The sequence below is a fragment of the Tinamus guttatus genome, unplaced genomic scaffold (assembly GCF_059628265.1).
Source record: "Tinamus guttatus ecotype Peru unplaced genomic scaffold, ASM5962826v1 Tinamus_guttatus_pri_ptg000035l, whole genome shotgun sequence".
In the NCBI taxonomy this organism is placed as follows: Eukaryota; Metazoa; Chordata; class Aves; order Tinamiformes; family Tinamidae; genus Tinamus; species Tinamus guttatus.
In genome coordinates, this window is record NW_028288569.1 from 10,156,428 (window position 1) to 10,172,567 (window position 16,140).

Genomic DNA, 16,140 nt, shown 5'->3' on the forward strand with positions numbered 1-16,140 from the left:
AATCTGTGCCCAGGTTGGTGCAAAAGCAGCCTTACCCCAATATCCTGTGTATGTGCTGAGTACGTCCTGTGCTGCCCAGTGCCGGTAAGAAGACGGAAAAATGCTACCACATGTCTGCTTCAGCAGATCAGACAAACTGATCGACCGTATTTTCAGAATATATCTGTGGGAGATGTTTACAGCAGGCATTGATTTCTTTCCTAGCTGTGTTTCTGCTTCACTGCATGTAACTTGGAAAACCACTTTCCTTCTTTTGTCTTCCTTAGCAAAACGGAAGGAATAGTAATGACTTCTTGCGGGTGTCTGGGGAATGATCATTTCATATAGGGAAAGTATTGAAAGGGTTACAAGAGAGGAAAGACTCATGGAAGTGCTAGGAGTGTTTGTTACAAAGGGATCAAAGTTTCCGATTACAAATGTGTTTATTGGATTAACACAGTTACAGTGCAGTACTGAGGACATGTCTCCAGGTAAACAATACATGCTGCTCAATAGCATGTCCCCCCAAAACCCAAACAAATTAAAAAAAGAAGCTGGAAGTTCTGCTATGTGCTTCAGAGTAGGAGGACGATACTTTGGCCTTGCAACAAGAAAGAGGAAGGAAACACATATCAGGTGGAGGAGCTGTGGCACAGACGAAGGCAGAAACAGAATATGCACTTATGTCCAAAGCATTGCAAACAAGTGCAATGAAGGGCACAGAGAAGCCTAGTCTTGGGAGTGAGACTTGGAGCCTCTGAGAAGTCACTGTAGATCCTGTACAGTGAGGGGAGAAACAAAAATATGTCAAGACTGCACCAGAACAGGTTATTGTGTACAAGGAGAGGAGCTTTAGACTGCCCTGAATCAGGTCAGCGCAGCGCAGCACAGATGAGATCAGCTTACAGGATATGGCAGGACTAGCCTGGTGTTTTCATCCAGGAACTATTGGAGATGGCTCTGTAAGGTATTTCTGAGGGAAGAAAAAAAGAGCATGGATGAACTATATTTGTTCAGCTGTTCTAAGCCAGAACTTATGGGCATCCTCTGCACAGAGGGTGGCAGCGGGTGTATTGGCAAGGGAGAGTCATGAGTCCATCAGATCCCCTTCAACAGTGTGCTATAATAACAGATATCGTACTGGTAAGACAGGACAAATTCTTTCCTAGCAGCGCTCTTGACAGGTCTTGTTTGTTACTTAGTGGTCCCAACAGACAACTGCGTGTAGGGTAGTTAAGCAGTGACCAACATATTGCTGCTCCTTGAATTAAGAAAAGAGACACTGTCCCTATGTCAGAACGCTGCACATCTCACGCTATCTCATCTGCGAGTGAAAGGTACCAAAGCAATGGTTGCCACCTCTCTAATTGCAAGGAACAAACTGACACCACAGGAGAGTGTTTCATTTGCAATGTGAGGAAATTTCCTCAAGTTCTGAAACTGTCCGGGTTGCATGGACAGACTTTTCCAGGGAGACAGCAGGAGTTCTGTGACTCAGAGAGTGAAGACAGCCATGCAGGCAGACTGCATTCTTGCTCTTGGTCTGAAATGACAGCACTTTGCCAATCTCTGCTGCTCACTGCTTCACACTCTGACGAAGGGAAGAGCTTCCTTCAAAGTTCAAGAGCCCACTGCGAACAGTAGTGGGTGCAGACACAGAGGTCAAGCACAGCAGCTCAGTGGCAGCTCTACAATCAGCAGCAGAGGATCTTGAGGAAGGCTCTGCGGAAGTCGGTGTTGAAGGTTGTGTAGATGATGGGGTTGAGGGCGCTGTTCATGTAACCAAGCCAGGTGCTGGCACTGTAGAGCGCTGGGGGCACGTGGCAGGAAGGGCAGTGGGAGTTCAGGATGTGGATCAAGAAGAATGGCAGCCAGCAGACTATGAACGCCCCTGAGATTGAAGAGGACAGAAAACAGCCCATGACTTTAGAGAATTTACCACTTGGAAAAAGACCCATGCCTATGCCCTCTTCCTCCATCCTCTTTCCACTTCTGTGCAGCCTGCTGTGCACCTGTCTGCGCTTGGTGAACACCATGGATGGAGTTTGCTCCTGAGGCAGAGGGACTTTGCAAGAGCACAGGCTGCTCAGGGTCAGTTATGTGAATTAATGGAGCCTCAGGGAGGACTGAAGTGTGACCTGGTGATAGACAGCAGCAGGTGACCACAGCTCAGGAGGAAAGACGGCTGCCCTCCCAGCCTTTTTAGTAAATTATTATAAGGGCTGCAATATTGCCCACTGCATTAATTAAAGGGAGTTAATTAAGGAGAGCAGTGTGCCTGGTGACCATGGCAGGTGACTGGGCTCTGGGCTCCTGGGTTCTCCATGCAGCTATACAACCTAGTTCCTCTGCTGCCCCGTGCTTTTTCCCCCTCTATAACTGGTGTTAAGAGCTGGTGCATGTACATGTGTGGAAACTTAGCCAGTTCCAACCTCATAATAATACACAGCTCACTAAAATACCAGAGAAAAAGAGAAACAGAAGGCGACTGTTGCTACCTCCGAGGGCTTGTTGGCCACTGTTTTAAAACAAGAGTGTAATAAACTGTAGCAGAACTGTAGCACTGATGTACTTGGTTCTCAGCATTTGTCAGTGCTACTCTAGGTTACTAAAACATTCCATCCTTGTCCCCTGTGAGTTTGTGGAGCAGTGGCAGCTGAAGACTGGCTTTTTTGTGTTAGGAGAGACTCCTGTACTTTTGAGTCCCGAAGCATCATCCCTTGCACCCTATGAGACAGAGCAGTTCTCACTCACCCAGGACGATAGTGAGCATCTGGGTGGCCTTTCTCTCCCGAAGCTGGATCAGGCGGGGCGACTGGGGCGCAGGCCTCAAAGAGCTCATGGTTTTGCCACTGCTGAGTGTCCGCACCTCCAGCCTTGGCTTCCTGCTCTTTCTCCTCTCTTTCAGCCCATTGTGCTGGGTAGTCCCTGGTGTCTGAGTGAGGGATGCCTCTTGGCAGAAGTTGCAGTACCGCTGCAGGCCAATGAGAGCCAGCAACTTCCTTTTGACAGATGTCTCCTGCCTGTCATATTTGAATGGGAGACGAGGTGAAAAGGTGCCTTGGCATCTGTTGGACAAAGTCTTTCTATCCATGTGTTCCTGAAAAAAAGGATGCCATAGAGCAAATGGGAACCATCAAAACGATTTGCTAGGGCAGAGGATAAAGAGTAGTTTTAGGAATTAACCTTTGCCCCATTCATCTCTTAGGTGCTAACACTACCCACTGGAGATGGTGAAAAATCCAAGGACTGAGATTAACTTTAGTTTATTAGAAAGGTGAATCAGAACCTGAAAACTCCCTGTCTTCATCTCTCCAAAGTGAAGAATCAAGATATCAAGAGCTGAAACTCTCACTCTGCTAACCTTTCATTTCTGTTTTGTGTTGGCCACAGATGGTCCCTGTTCTCCTCAACATCATCATTCTTTTTTAATGCAGCTTCACTGTGAAAAAAATGGGTAAAACAAATGGGATTACAGATATGTGTGACCAGGGGATCCCGTTCATCCCCTCTGTGACACTGGGAAATGGGCATAATATATCATCTTGAAAAGTCAGCACAGCAAATGCTCCCATGCATCATGAGCATTTGACCTCTTAAATCACTGAGATTAAGAGATTTTTATTAATAACCTAGGATCTGCAAAACTCTAAGAATGGAACTTTATATAGTGAAAAATCAATAAATGAAGAAATTGCCCAAACTTCTGCATGGTTGCAAAAGCACAGCTCTGAAGAAATACTGATGTAGTCTATACCTTTTCCCAGTGGCCTGCTTCTAGAGGGTAGACACACACATGGGATATTTACTTTCTGGAGGACTGGAAGAGAAGTTAACTGGAGCTTCTGCAATGCTACACCCATCCCATTCTGTGCTTTGATCCTTTGACTAGAGGAGGCCCTGTCCTTTCTGACAGACTCCAGTGCACTCACGGGGGTCTTACTTTGTGTGTATAAGACAGCCTGGTGCTGGTGCTGTGGCTGCCCTGCCGAGTGAGGATTCGCTTTCTTTGTCTTTGTCTTAGCACAAGGTAAATCCGGACATACAGCAGCAGGGTCACCACGAAGGGAAGGTAGAAGGAAACCAAGGAGGAGTAGATGACGAAAATAGGGTTGGATATGGAACAGACACTTGGATCCCCTAGGGAGGAGAAGAGAGAGAAAGAGGAGTGACTGAGCAGCTTTGGGGTATTCAAGGAGGCTCCAGTGTGTCAAGGCAAGCCAAAAGGCAGCTGTGGACAAAGACAGTCCAAGGACTACAAGCGTCTCCCATCTCAGCTATTGTAAATCATGCTGTGGCCTGCCCACTCACCTAACTGATGCTTGAAATGGACTCTACCTAGGGTCATAACCCAACAGCTGTCTGCTCTTTTGTCCTACAGCACTGTCCCATTTCTAGTCCCATCCTTTCTTTGAGAGCCACCCTGTTGAGCTCTCCTCCAAGGATTAGGTGAGGAAACACATAGCAAATCAGATGCAGAGCAGATTTCTCACAAGCAGCACCAAAACTGTGCAACCCTTGCTATTTGGAAATGTGGCTTGCTTGGTGCATTGCTCATGAGACTTAAAATTTTGTTTCTGGACATGCCATTATTGGCAAGATTAACTGCAGTATTTCTGGTGTGTGTTTGTGGTGCTGTATGTTTGGAGATTGCTGTATGAGGTGCTGTATGTTTGGAGATTTCTCTGTGTACAGAGTAATCATGTTGGGGGGATTTCTAGACCAGGATACTTCAAAGGGCAGTGACTGGCTAGTAAAACAGGGAGTTCTGTCCCCACTGCAATAGCCAATGCTGTCTAAACAAATGGCAAGTTTATAGAAGAGTATATCTTTAGCACTGGAGATTTTCTTCTCCCTTCACAGGATATTTTTCAGTTCCATGAAATTTTCTGTAGCTTGAAAAATTGGCAGGACCCATGTTAAATAACCTGACCGTGCATAGGGCACCTCCATTTCCACCCCCTTCTTTGTTCTGGATGTCGCTGTTACCTGTAGTATTGAAGCCAAAAAGGAGAGGGCATGACACTGCGAACGCCAACATCCAAACCATCACAATCATGAGAGAGACCCTCCTGCAGGAACTCTGCCCAGTGTTGTACTGGTACTGAACTGGTCTCACCACTGCAGTGTATCTGTGGACCAAACCGGCTCCAGAGAAAGGAGAGGTGATAATGGAGGGGAAGAAGAGGAAAAGGACCAGTTTTTGAAAGGGAGGAGTGTGAGCCACATAACAAACATGATGGTGGAAGAGGTGAAGAGAGGGAAGAGGAAAGGGTAAGAACAGATCAAATGATGAGATCAGCAATTCATAAAAAATGGTAAATGGGGAGTGGAGGGGAGGAAAGGAGCAGAGAAAATCAGAGTTAATCAGCAGCATGGGGGAGACAGTTTGCAGAACTGCTGGTATTGTGAAGATACAAGATTTGACATATCAGATGGACCTAGAAATATTGCAAAACTGTACCTCCCAAGAGGTCCTTGTACAGGAACCAAGATTATAGCTGTCCTGCTGGGAAAGAGCAGTCCCTGGAGCAAACATAGACTGCTGCTCTCTCTGTCTCAATTGCCCTCGCTTCTGCTGATGGCCAGAGGACTGATTTCCTGTGGCATGTCACCAGTCTCCTCACCAGCTGGAGTGCCCCAGAGGCTGCAGCTCGGCGAGCTCGTGATCAGAAAGGCACAGGAAGTCTAGCCTTGAGGACAGCTCAGGGGCAGCTCCCAGTAGACATGGACTGTAGTTAAATGGGGAAAAGACTCCCCTGGAGAAACACTGGACCAGGCCATTGGCAATAGTTGCTTTGCATAGTTATCCCTGACCCGTGTATTATAAAGATGCAACATCCAGTGTTCTTTCCTTCTCCCACTACCCCTGCTAGCAGGAAGTCAAGGAAAAGTCCTTGAAGCAACACATGTGCCAAGGTCTTGTCTTGATAGTGCAGTCTTCTTAGGTAAGGATGTCTTCTTACCCTCCAGCACTCTTTGTTGCCCAGCATGTGCCTAATTTGTGATATATATATAAAAGGGGATATATATATAAAAGGCAAGACTAAGGTCATAACCCAATGTCTGCCTGCTCTTCTGGCCAACAGCACTGTCCCATTTCTAGTCCCATCCTTTCTCAGAGAGCTACCCTGAGTAGTATGCCTCTAAAACAGACCCTGTGTAAACACTGAAACTTTATTAAAACTTCATGAAAGAGATCTTCAGAAGTTGCACCTGTCTTTGAGAGTCAATGGGAATTAGATGACCATCTCTGGTTTTCACCTTCAAAAAGCATGTGGATGTGGTTGATTACCTATTGGTGAGCTTCTTTTGACTTGTGTCTCTCTCTGCCCCTTTCCTAAGTGCAAATACATTCTCACACTTGATAGGCAGAGTCATAGTAACAATGGTAGTAGCAGCAATAGACATGCAGGAATCTTTATGTTCCTAGAGACACTAAGATGTTGCCTGTGTGTACCCCACTTCCTTGTCCTTTCTGTGGTTGGGTGCAGCACCCACCCCCACTTCCAGAGCATTCCTGCTTTTGCTGCCAGCTCTTACCTGTCAATGCTGATAGCACAGAGGTTTAAAATGCTGGCTGTGCACATCATTACATCCATGGTGACAAAGATATCACAGCAGATACGGTTGAAAGTCCAGACTCCTCCAGTCACCTGCACCAGCAATCACAAAATTGTCAGCCTTGTTCTGCATGGAGTAATAATATATTATATATAATGGTCTCCTCCAAGCATCTCAGTAGCTAGACAAATATTTACAGTGTATTCAAATTCACTGTGATGTGCCATGGGATACTAAGGGACTTATTTTATGCTCATCATCACACAAAAGCTCAGAAAATCTTATTTACTCTTTAAAAGGAAGGCAAGGTAAAGAAAAAAGTAGCATCTCTCTCTTTAAGACTTAGTATGATAAACTGAATGAAATATGGTATCACTGCATACATTGTTCATTTAAGGATTATATCAGAAAAATCTAGAGACTGAAAGTGATTCTCAGTTTAACTGATGAAGTTGTTTTGCAGCCAATGAACTGGAAAAGTGCTGCAAATTTTATGCATATATGTGTGAAATACAGAACAGAGACCCAAGACTGCTCCAGAATGTTATTTGGATTCTTACCTCGGTTACAGATTATGATGATTATATCTGAATGAGAACTCACAAGCTATTCAAATGAAGGGCTTTGGTTTGCTACCACCTCTAGATTTTGTTCTGGTTATTTTGAATTTTTAGTCTTAAAATGTGTGATGCGGAAATCTCAGCTGTGGCCAGTATTTGTGATGGAGAAACACATTTTTTGGCCCAGCCATCAAGTTCTTGACGATGATCTTTTCAATGCAAAAAAAGATACCCCAAGCACTGAGTGGCATTGCTATGGATGTGTCAGTCCTAGAGGCTGAGGTGATAGCCTGGCTCCGAGTAGCTGGTCTGCCTAAGCACCTCCTCCATACAGGAGATGATAAGCCCCTTAAATGAGTAACGCAAATGAACTGACTACTGCACTGTTTGATAAAGGAAGAACCACGAAAGAGAGAAGGAGATAAGGAAATACTTGCTTCAGTAGTGTGGTTTTGCCTGTCTTGTGCAGGAGGCCTAGGTTTTATCCTCCAAACTCTGCAGAACTTGCACATTCAGCAGGGAATCTATCAATCAGAAACTTTCACTAGCTTGCAGTGTCTCTACTAACATTTCAACTATATGTTGAGTACAGCATCCAGTTTTGGACCATCCAGTCCAGGAAAGACACCAATAAACCAGAGTAAGCCCATTGCACAGAGGCAGCCTGGAATATTAGTCTGGACTACTTGTGCTCTGAGGAGAGGCTGAGGGATGAGGCTTGTTCAGCCTGAAGAAGAGGTGACTTTGGGGGCACCTAACAGCAGCCTCCCAGGATCTATGGGGAGGTTTCCAAGAAGACGGCAACAGGTTCTTCTCAGCAGGGTGTAGCAGGAGGATGAGGGACAATAGGTGAAAGTGAAACCACAGAGGTCCAGACCAGATATAAAGAAAAACTTTCTGAGGACAGTGAGGGGGAGGAGCTGGATACCCAGTGAGGCTGTGCAAGCTGCATCCTTGGGGGTCTTCCACACTCAGCTGGATTAACCCTTGAGCAGCCCGGTCTGACCTCAGCGGACCCTGCTTCAAGCAGGAGGTTGGACCAGAGACCTCCAGATGTCCCTTCCTGCCTGAGGTATTCTGTGAAAAAGTTCCAGTTCTCTGCTGGGCTGGAGTCCGGGGCCTCTCAGAACTGTGAAAAGCTGTTAAAGGCGTCACAGATGAAACAGCTTCTTATAAGTTGTTTCTCCTAGAGTGGGCAGGTGATAGCGTGTTCCTACTCTATTCCTCCCCTGCCCAAGCTACACTAGCTACCTGGTCCCTTAGCTTAGGTCACTTACGTTACCTAATACAAGAGCTGGGTACCCAAATGCACACAAAACCATGTCAGACTGGAGACGAGGCTATGACTGAGATCTGCTACTAAGGCCTTCCAGTTCTGTGGCAGGTGTCACTGCCTAGAAAGGATGAGTAAAGAGACACAGCTCCAATGCTCTTACTTAAGTGAAAAAATCACTCTCTGCACAGGTTCCTTTCAGAGTTCTTTAATGAATAATTCTTAGAAATTGAAGTGTTTTTGACCATTTCTGTGCCAGAATTCTGACATATGGGCAAGGAAACCTGTTGAGGGAAGGTGTGGCTTTAGGAGGGTTCCCTGTTCGACCCACCTGCTATGGAAAAGCTTGTTAGATGTCAGGTATTGAATGAAGCAGGCTTCTAGGAGACACCCTTGACACTGTTTGCAGAAAAGCACATGGGAGAGCAGAGCGCGTGGAAGAGCAATGGAAATGAGCTTGCAAAATGCAATATGGAGTCATGCTTTCGAGTATTCTGATACTTCTGGGAATCTTTTTTTTTTATTTATGGAAAAAAAAAAGATCCCTGAGAGCTTTTTTTTGCATAATTAGGTGATCTAGAAGGTGTGTAAATTGAAGGCTACCGCCTCCAAAATCAGGAACCTTAGAATCATAGAATCGTTAAGGTTGGAAGGGACCTCTAGAGATCATCTAGTCCAACTACCCTGAACATGCAGGGTCTCCTAGAGCACACGGCACAAGACCATGTCCAAGCGGGCTTTGAGACTCCACAGCCTCTCTGGGCAACATGTTTCAGTGCTCTGTCACCCTCACTGTTAAGAAATTTTTCCTCAAGTTCCTGTGGAACTTTTGATGTTTCAGTTTGTGGCCATAACCTCTAGTTCTGTCGGTGGCCACCACTGAAAAGAGGCCGGCCCCATCCTCTTCACTGCCTCCCTTGGGGTATTTATATATACTGATCAGGTCACCTCTCCGTCTTATCTTCTTCAGGCTGAACGGGCCCAGCTCTTTCAGTCTCTCCTCATAGGGCAGATATTCCAGGCCTCTGATCATCCTTGTAGCTCTGTGATGGACTCTTAATAGGTAAGTTCCGTTTAGTGTTTAAAGAAATCCCAAACCAGTTTTGCTTCAGTTGCATATTTTGAGGTCTGCTTACCATCTGAAAGTTGCCCCCCAGGATTATGACTACTGAAAATCTTTGCAATGTGATGGAGAAAGGAGTGGTTTTTCAGTTTGCAACAGAATCCAATGCAGTGTGTGCTTGTGTCATTTGTGGACTGTGAAGAGTATTTCACAGGGAGCTGTGTCAGGCATTTGCATGAAAGTCAGCTGCCTCTGACCCAGTTGATGTGAAAGCGGTTGAGCGAGGGAGTTTCTAAGTCTTCAGTGCAGTCAAACACTAGGCCCAAAGAGACACTCTGGGAATAACAGCCATTAAAACTGAAAAAATGTGTTGGTGAGGATGGCTCTGAAGTGAACCCTCTCAGGATGACACATTCAAACCATACCATCTGCACACTAAGCCATAGCTTCTACTAAGGGATGCTTAACAGATCAAAGCATTGGATTTAAAACCCATCTTCATTTCCACCAGCCAGAACATCTAAAATGGGGAGTAGCTCTGCTGAAGTCAATGAAGTAGTTAACACTTACCCATGGGGCATGAGAATTCAGATTTTGTTCCAGAAGGCTTGAAGGCTTTTTTTTTTTTAATATAGGTTGTGTTCATATTTTACAATTCTATTTCTGCTCTTTCTTCTCTTGCCCTGTGCTGCTCATCTTTGTTACAGAAACTAGAACTTGTCAGTATGCATTCCTGATTTTCATATGCTAGCAGGATATCTATTCTTTATCCTTCTCCTGCCTTTTATTCAGCAATCACAAAGCACATCAGAAGTACTAATTGAATGAATCCTCACAACTGCCTGGGTGAGGTGGATGGTCAAACATTATTCTCCACTTGTACAGCTGATAAGACCAAAGCAGACAGATGAACGGATACAATCTCTTATTACCACACACTGTGCACACTGCAGAACTGGGAATAGAATCCAAGATGAAATTCTGGTTCTATCAAAGACAATATTCTGGTTCTATCAAAGACAATATAGACTCCCTATAGACTATTCATGTCAGGCTCTCACCTCATCATCTTTCTTGATTCCCAGTCTGCTTTATCCACCAGGTTGCAGTACTGTTATATTTAGCTTTCTAACACTTCAGAAAGTCTTCCAATTAAAAAAAAAAAGTGCATTCATAAACTTATGTAAATTGATTAGTCTCCTGAACCCTTAAAATAAACAGAAGAACCCCTGTAAATCATAACTCAACTGGGTTAATACATTGAGGTATTCATAGGTAGGAATGAATAAAATAAATATGAGCAGAAAATTGCATCAGATAACAACAGACAAAGTAGCTGTGCATCTGAGCATGTTCACTTAAGAAAACCTTCTTTTTGGGGGAGTGCTGTTAGTTTCCTGCAGCTATGAAATCACTGCTTACACAACCTCTGTGGACTTCAGTAGTTTTGTCAACCATAGCATCAGAGGTCAGTGAATAGCTGGGGAAGAAGTACTGGTGCAACAGACAGTACACACTGACCCTGACAGATGGTGCTGATAGTGGTTTAAACCAGAAACTCCATTAGTTGAAGATCAGGATTTTGAGATTGTAAAATAATCCTATGATTGATCTATCACAGCCTTCTCAAAAGACCTCTCAGAAAGAGACAGTCCTAGCCTGCATGACTAATAATAAGAAAAAATTTGTGGAGTAGGTCTGGGCCATAGATGACTGCTCTAAAATCTCAGTGTAAAGCACCTAAAGTTCACATGTGACATTTAAATCTTAAGGTATCCATCCACCTTTAGCTTCTCCATAAATAATGACCCGATTTCAGCTGTCTGAGTTGGCAAGCATTCAGAAGAGAATTAGGCATTGTTCAAGATATTTCAGACTGAACGATTTCTTGGAAATTTCTATGTCTATATCATACCGAAGTATGATACCATTTTCTCTTCATCTGTAGCATGTTATCAAACCCTAAATGACTTTGGGGAGTTCTTTTGTTGTTTATTTGTTTTTAAACCTGAGTATTGCTACAGCCCTAATGTCTGGAAGTGGTAGATTGTCTTAGAGGGGTGTGGTTGTTCTTCCTTTTGTTTTAGTGAATCTGCCACCTCTTGGACCAGCCACTCTAATTCTCCTTCAGAAATGGGCTGTTTCTCCAAACACGACCAGGAAAGAGCCCTATCAGACTTGCAAACTGTGCTTGGGATACACTATGAAGGCAAGAATCTGCTCTACAGATGTGCCTCAGTTTCAACATCTCCACAGTGCAAAGACTTTTCCAATTCAAACCATATTGGTATTTTATTAACATTTGGAAGATACTTGAGGGGATGGAATATGCTTGTATGAGCAGTCTGAAATAAAATTCAAATTTATATCTGTCAGTTGCTATCAAAATCTGTAGCCTAATTCTGTATTTGGGGGATGGGAGGATGTCTTTCCTTTGTATTCTATGCCTATTATATGCCTTGCTTTTTATCATTCTTCCCTTCTTTGTTGCCTTCTTTCCATCTTCATGACCATCAATGCTCTTACTCATAATGCTTACAGGCAGAGCCGGTGCCCAAGTTCTCTTAATTGCAGCCTCCCTGAGAGTCTGCAATGAAAACAGTTAGGAAGACCCCCTTGGATTAACATCAGGGAAATGCCTGTGTTCAGTACCAAAACTTAGCATTGCATTGGCTCTTCAACATAGTCTGGTGCCAGAGGAGGGCTGTCAGCCTGTCCACCTGCCACCTCATCAGATGTCTTTGCATGTGTATAACAAGCCTGGCATTTACTGGTATGTTGTTCTACTTGTTGTTGATATGCTGCACAGTCCATAGGCACGTGGCAAAATCCCTCTCTACTTCTGTTTTGCTTTGAGAGAACGAGGTCAGCCAAAGGTGGGCAGCTGTCAGCAGAATATTTAACCTACTCTTCAGCCCAGTTTTCCCCTTATATAAAGAACATGAGGCTTCACAGAGGTCACAGCTCAGAGGCTTCTCCTGCCTCTGTTAGTATGAGAATGGGGTGCTAGGGCTCAGCTGCAAGCTTAAGGCTGATAGACATGTACTCTGATTTTCTACCAGTTTACTTGAATTAGTGTAAATAAAAGACAAAAAATGTCATCTGTAGCATATCTTCATGGATTTACATTAGTAAAAATGTTTTCTCCAGGAGTGCCTTCAGTAATTCAGGCTTTTGCTGCAGTGCATGAGGAATTTGGATCCCTTCTTTGCTGCCCTTTCTCTGAGAGTGTTGTTCATGCTGTGCATAGTCAATCCAGTATATTTTTACACCAGTCCAATGTTCAAAGATCAGGGGAGTGAAGAATAAGACCCCGAAGGACCCCAGATCTTTTCTGAGATGTACTCACCTCCAGGTACACCACCCATGGCATCACCAGCGTGGCCAAAAGCAAGTCTGCCACCGCCAGGCTCACCACAAGGTAGTTTGTTGTGGTTTGCAAGGTGCGTTCTCTTAGAACTGCCAAGCAGACCAGCACATTCCCAAAGATGATGGCCAAAATCAGGATGCAGTAGCAGAGCGCATAGTAGGCATGTGAGTGTGGCAGGTTATGCTCTGTAGCATTATCAGCCTCACAGGGGACAGAGTCGGTGGCGTTAAGATGACTGCTGACTCTTGTGAAGAGTGCCATGGGGATGCTGCTGCAAAAAGAAAGGGAGTACTGAACATAAGAGCTATACCATAACTCTGGAGAACAGCACCTCTTGTACCCAACACATGCTGTCCATACTTCATTCATGACACTGCTACAAGCCAAACCTGGAGGTCTCCATTCTGCCCGCTCATTGGTAGAGCTTTTTAAAGTCTTGTTTGGCCTCTTTTGTTTCTCACCTATCTAAGCCAAGAGAGGAGGGAAAGGTTTCACCTCCGACTTGTGTCTCAAAGGTGCATCTTACCAATTCACGCAGCTGCAAAGAAAGTGGCGACAGTTTTAACCTGCACCTTCAACATCACACCTGTCTGCTGGTGAGCAATGCAGACCACAGTTCATAGCACTCAAGAAGATCCAGTGATGAACTAGTACCTAGCCAGATGCTTGGAGCTATTAGCTGTTCTTCTGGGGAGTACCCTCCCTTCTCCCTCACCAGAAATGTCTTTAATAGCTGCATCTGATCAAGAGCTCAGCAGCCTGGCAGAGAGGCTGCACCTGCAATTCTCAAGCAGCCTCTTGAACCCCGGCTGCCTTGCAGTAAGCACCACCTCCTGAATTACTCTCTTCCTGCAGTATGTTCCTGTCCCAGGCCTTCTGTTCAAATATTGCTGAGTTTCAGCCCTGCCTAGCTTGCCAAAGCTTGATTTTTAGTGCAGCTCGCATTTTCTCTATACTGTGCTCCAGGTTTTCCATGCCTGGCCAGAAGATATACTTCCTGTGATGAAGAACAGATCGACTTGTCATTTGGCACAAAATTATGTTAGGGTACTCTACACTTTTTTCTCTTACAACGCTCCTCTGATTGCCCTCAGGAACCTGCCCTTTCTCCACTTAGAGGGAGGATGGCTTTTTCCAGATACATGAAAACTGACGTCCCAGGATTGTTCTGTAACATTTAATCCCATTTATCAGATTTTCCTTCTCTACAAGTGCTCCCATCACTTAGTTCATCATTGATATGACAGGCATTAAAGGCAAGTGTAGCATGTGGCAATGCTGTCAGCATAAATGTTTTAGTCCTTTTTCCACCTTATCCCTTGCGGAACAGCATGTGTGATGCATGCACCCCTGATAGAGCAGGTGTGTAACAGGTATAAATTGCATATATACGTCATTAAAACAGGTCTCACTTGCCACTGCTGCCTTGCAGTGCTGATGAGAGAGGTCAAGGACTGAATGAGCCCAAAACTGAACTTTCCTCTATCCCATGAACACAGATCCCTCTGGACAGGGATGAGACAATTTCCTATGGCATGTGTTTCATTTGAAGTGTCCAGTGCCTGCCTCTCCTCTCTCTCTTGCCTGTCCTCCAATAAAAACATTAACCCTTCCACAGATGCTGAAGCGTGAACACTATGGACAGGTCCAGGGCTCTTCCTTCATAAAGTGGTTCTGCTGCAGCCACACAGCGATGCAGCCCATTTAACAGTGACCCTCACATCAGCACACCCCTGCTCTGGGAATTCTCTCTTCTCTGGGATCGTGAAGGGCTAGCTCAGTAGCATCAGAAGAAAAGCTACATTAAGCTGCTGCCTGTCTGATGATAAGCAATGCCACAATGGCAAATGAATGAACAAGTATGCACAACATAACCAAAAGGATAAGGCACTGCATCACACAGTTCGTTTGGGGTTTTCTCTCACCTCTTGCCCCTCACACCTGAAAGTGCTATTTTACTCTCTCAGTGGGACACTTTGCACACTGGCTCCCCATGCTCAGCCCCACCATGTTCCCCTGCCCCCTACTGTCCTCCTCCTCATGCTTTGCCGGAGGTCGCGGTGCAATGGGGTAGCACAGCTGGACTGAGGAGGACCAGGGTGTGGGGTATCTTTGTACAGGGATAGCAGGATACCAGGGCACTGGGAAACTGATGTCCCGGGATAGCAGGAGAGCAAGGCATCGGTGCTGCAGCAGGGTCAGGAGATGCCGGTGCGGGAGCATGCAGGGTCTGAGTGTAGGTCCGGCCGGGGGCGATGGGTCTGGGGATGCGGCAGGCAGGGGGCAAATGCGGGCCGGGCTGCAGGGCCGGAGGCGGGGTGAGGGGCCGGGTGCCGATCGGCGGGACCCCGGCGGCTGCGGTCGGGGGCGGCGCTGGTGACTTACCCGCCGCGCAGGGCTGGCTGGCTCTCGGGTTTGCTCCCGTCCCGCTGCCCGCTCCGCTCCGGCCCGGCCGCTGCCTCCCGGCGCGACGGGGCGGCCCTGGCGGCTCCCTCCTCCCCGCCGCCCGCCCCCGGCCCCGCCCGGCCCGCCCCGGGTCGCGTTCGGGTCTGGGTCCCGCTCCTGGTCCCAGTCTGGCCCGGGTCCCGGTCCCGGGTCGGGCCACGGCGTGGTGCCACCGACCAGGCTCCTGCCAGCGCAGGGGGGCCCCCCTGGACATGGCAACTGGCAGAAATCCCTTCAGTTTGCTTCCCTGGGAGAAAAGGAGAAAAAAAGAAAAAAGAAACAAACCAACCAAACAAAAAAAAGCAGTTTGCGCTTTGGACTCTGCCCAGCTGGACTCTGTTCGGCAGCGTCCATCTCCCAGCAGAGCTCCTGGGGTCCCCGCAGTGCAGGATGGGGTCAGCAGGGTGCTCTGGGAGCTCTGACCGTGGATTGTGTGGGGTGAGGAGATGACCCTCAATGCTCGAAGTGAAGGAACTTGTTGGTTCAAAATATGATCAAGAGAGATAGGTTTTCAAAAAAGAAAAAAAGAGGGGAGTAAAAGAAAAGAAAAAAAAAATCATGGAGTAAACTTCCTGAAACCTGAGATACAATAAGGCTGGAAACCCTGGAGAAGGCCAGGAAAGAGGGAGATCCTGGGGATGTGGCCTTCCCCCACGAGTACTGCCCATACTCATGATATGGGATTTGCTGTGCCAAGGCTCTCAGGGGAGGGGCAAGGGCATTTTGAGATGTGGGTCTCCCCCATGTCAGATCTCTGAGAGCTGCTTCCCCCTAGGCGCCTGGAGCACCTGGTGCTGGTGTTCTCCAGGGGGACCTGTAAGGTGTGAGCAGTCCCATTGGATCTCCATTGCCAGCGTGGTGGCTGCATGCTCCAAGTGGGTCATCA

General features: G+C 46.3%; 1 protein-coding gene across 1 annotated transcript; it reads right to left on the minus strand.

The window, feature by feature from the left end:
• Positions 1 to 1,673: 1,673 nt before the first annotated feature.
• Positions 1,674 to 13,073, minus strand: DRD3 (dopamine receptor D3). Its single transcript, XM_010219056.2, has 6 exons — positions 12,789 to 13,073; positions 6,523 to 6,635; positions 4,969 to 5,111; positions 3,923 to 4,119; positions 2,734 to 3,079; positions 1,674 to 1,870 (listed from the first exon to the last, which is right to left on the minus strand). The coding sequence occupies exons 1-6, from the start codon at positions 13,068 to 13,070 to the stop codon at positions 1,674 to 1,676; spliced, it is 1,278 nt and encodes a 425-aa protein (XP_010217358.2). The 5' UTR covers positions 13,071 to 13,073.
• Between the last annotated feature and the right edge of the window lie 3,067 nt (positions 13,074 to 16,140).

Bases quoted from the DNA above. Each gene is read 5' to 3' on its own strand.
- DRD3 (XM_010219056.2), bottom strand. From the start codon at position 13,070: ATGGCACTCTTCACAAGAGTCAGCAGTCATCTTAACGCCACCGACTCT. The intron at 4,120-4,968 runs GTAACAGCGACA...TCTCCTCCCTAG, and splicing joins TTTTGGCTTCAATACTACAG to GGGATCCAAGTGTCTGTTCC. The intron at 3,080-3,922 runs GTAAGACCCCCG...CCTTTTTTTCAG, and splicing joins GGCTGTCTTATACACACAAA to GAACACATGGATAGAAAGAC.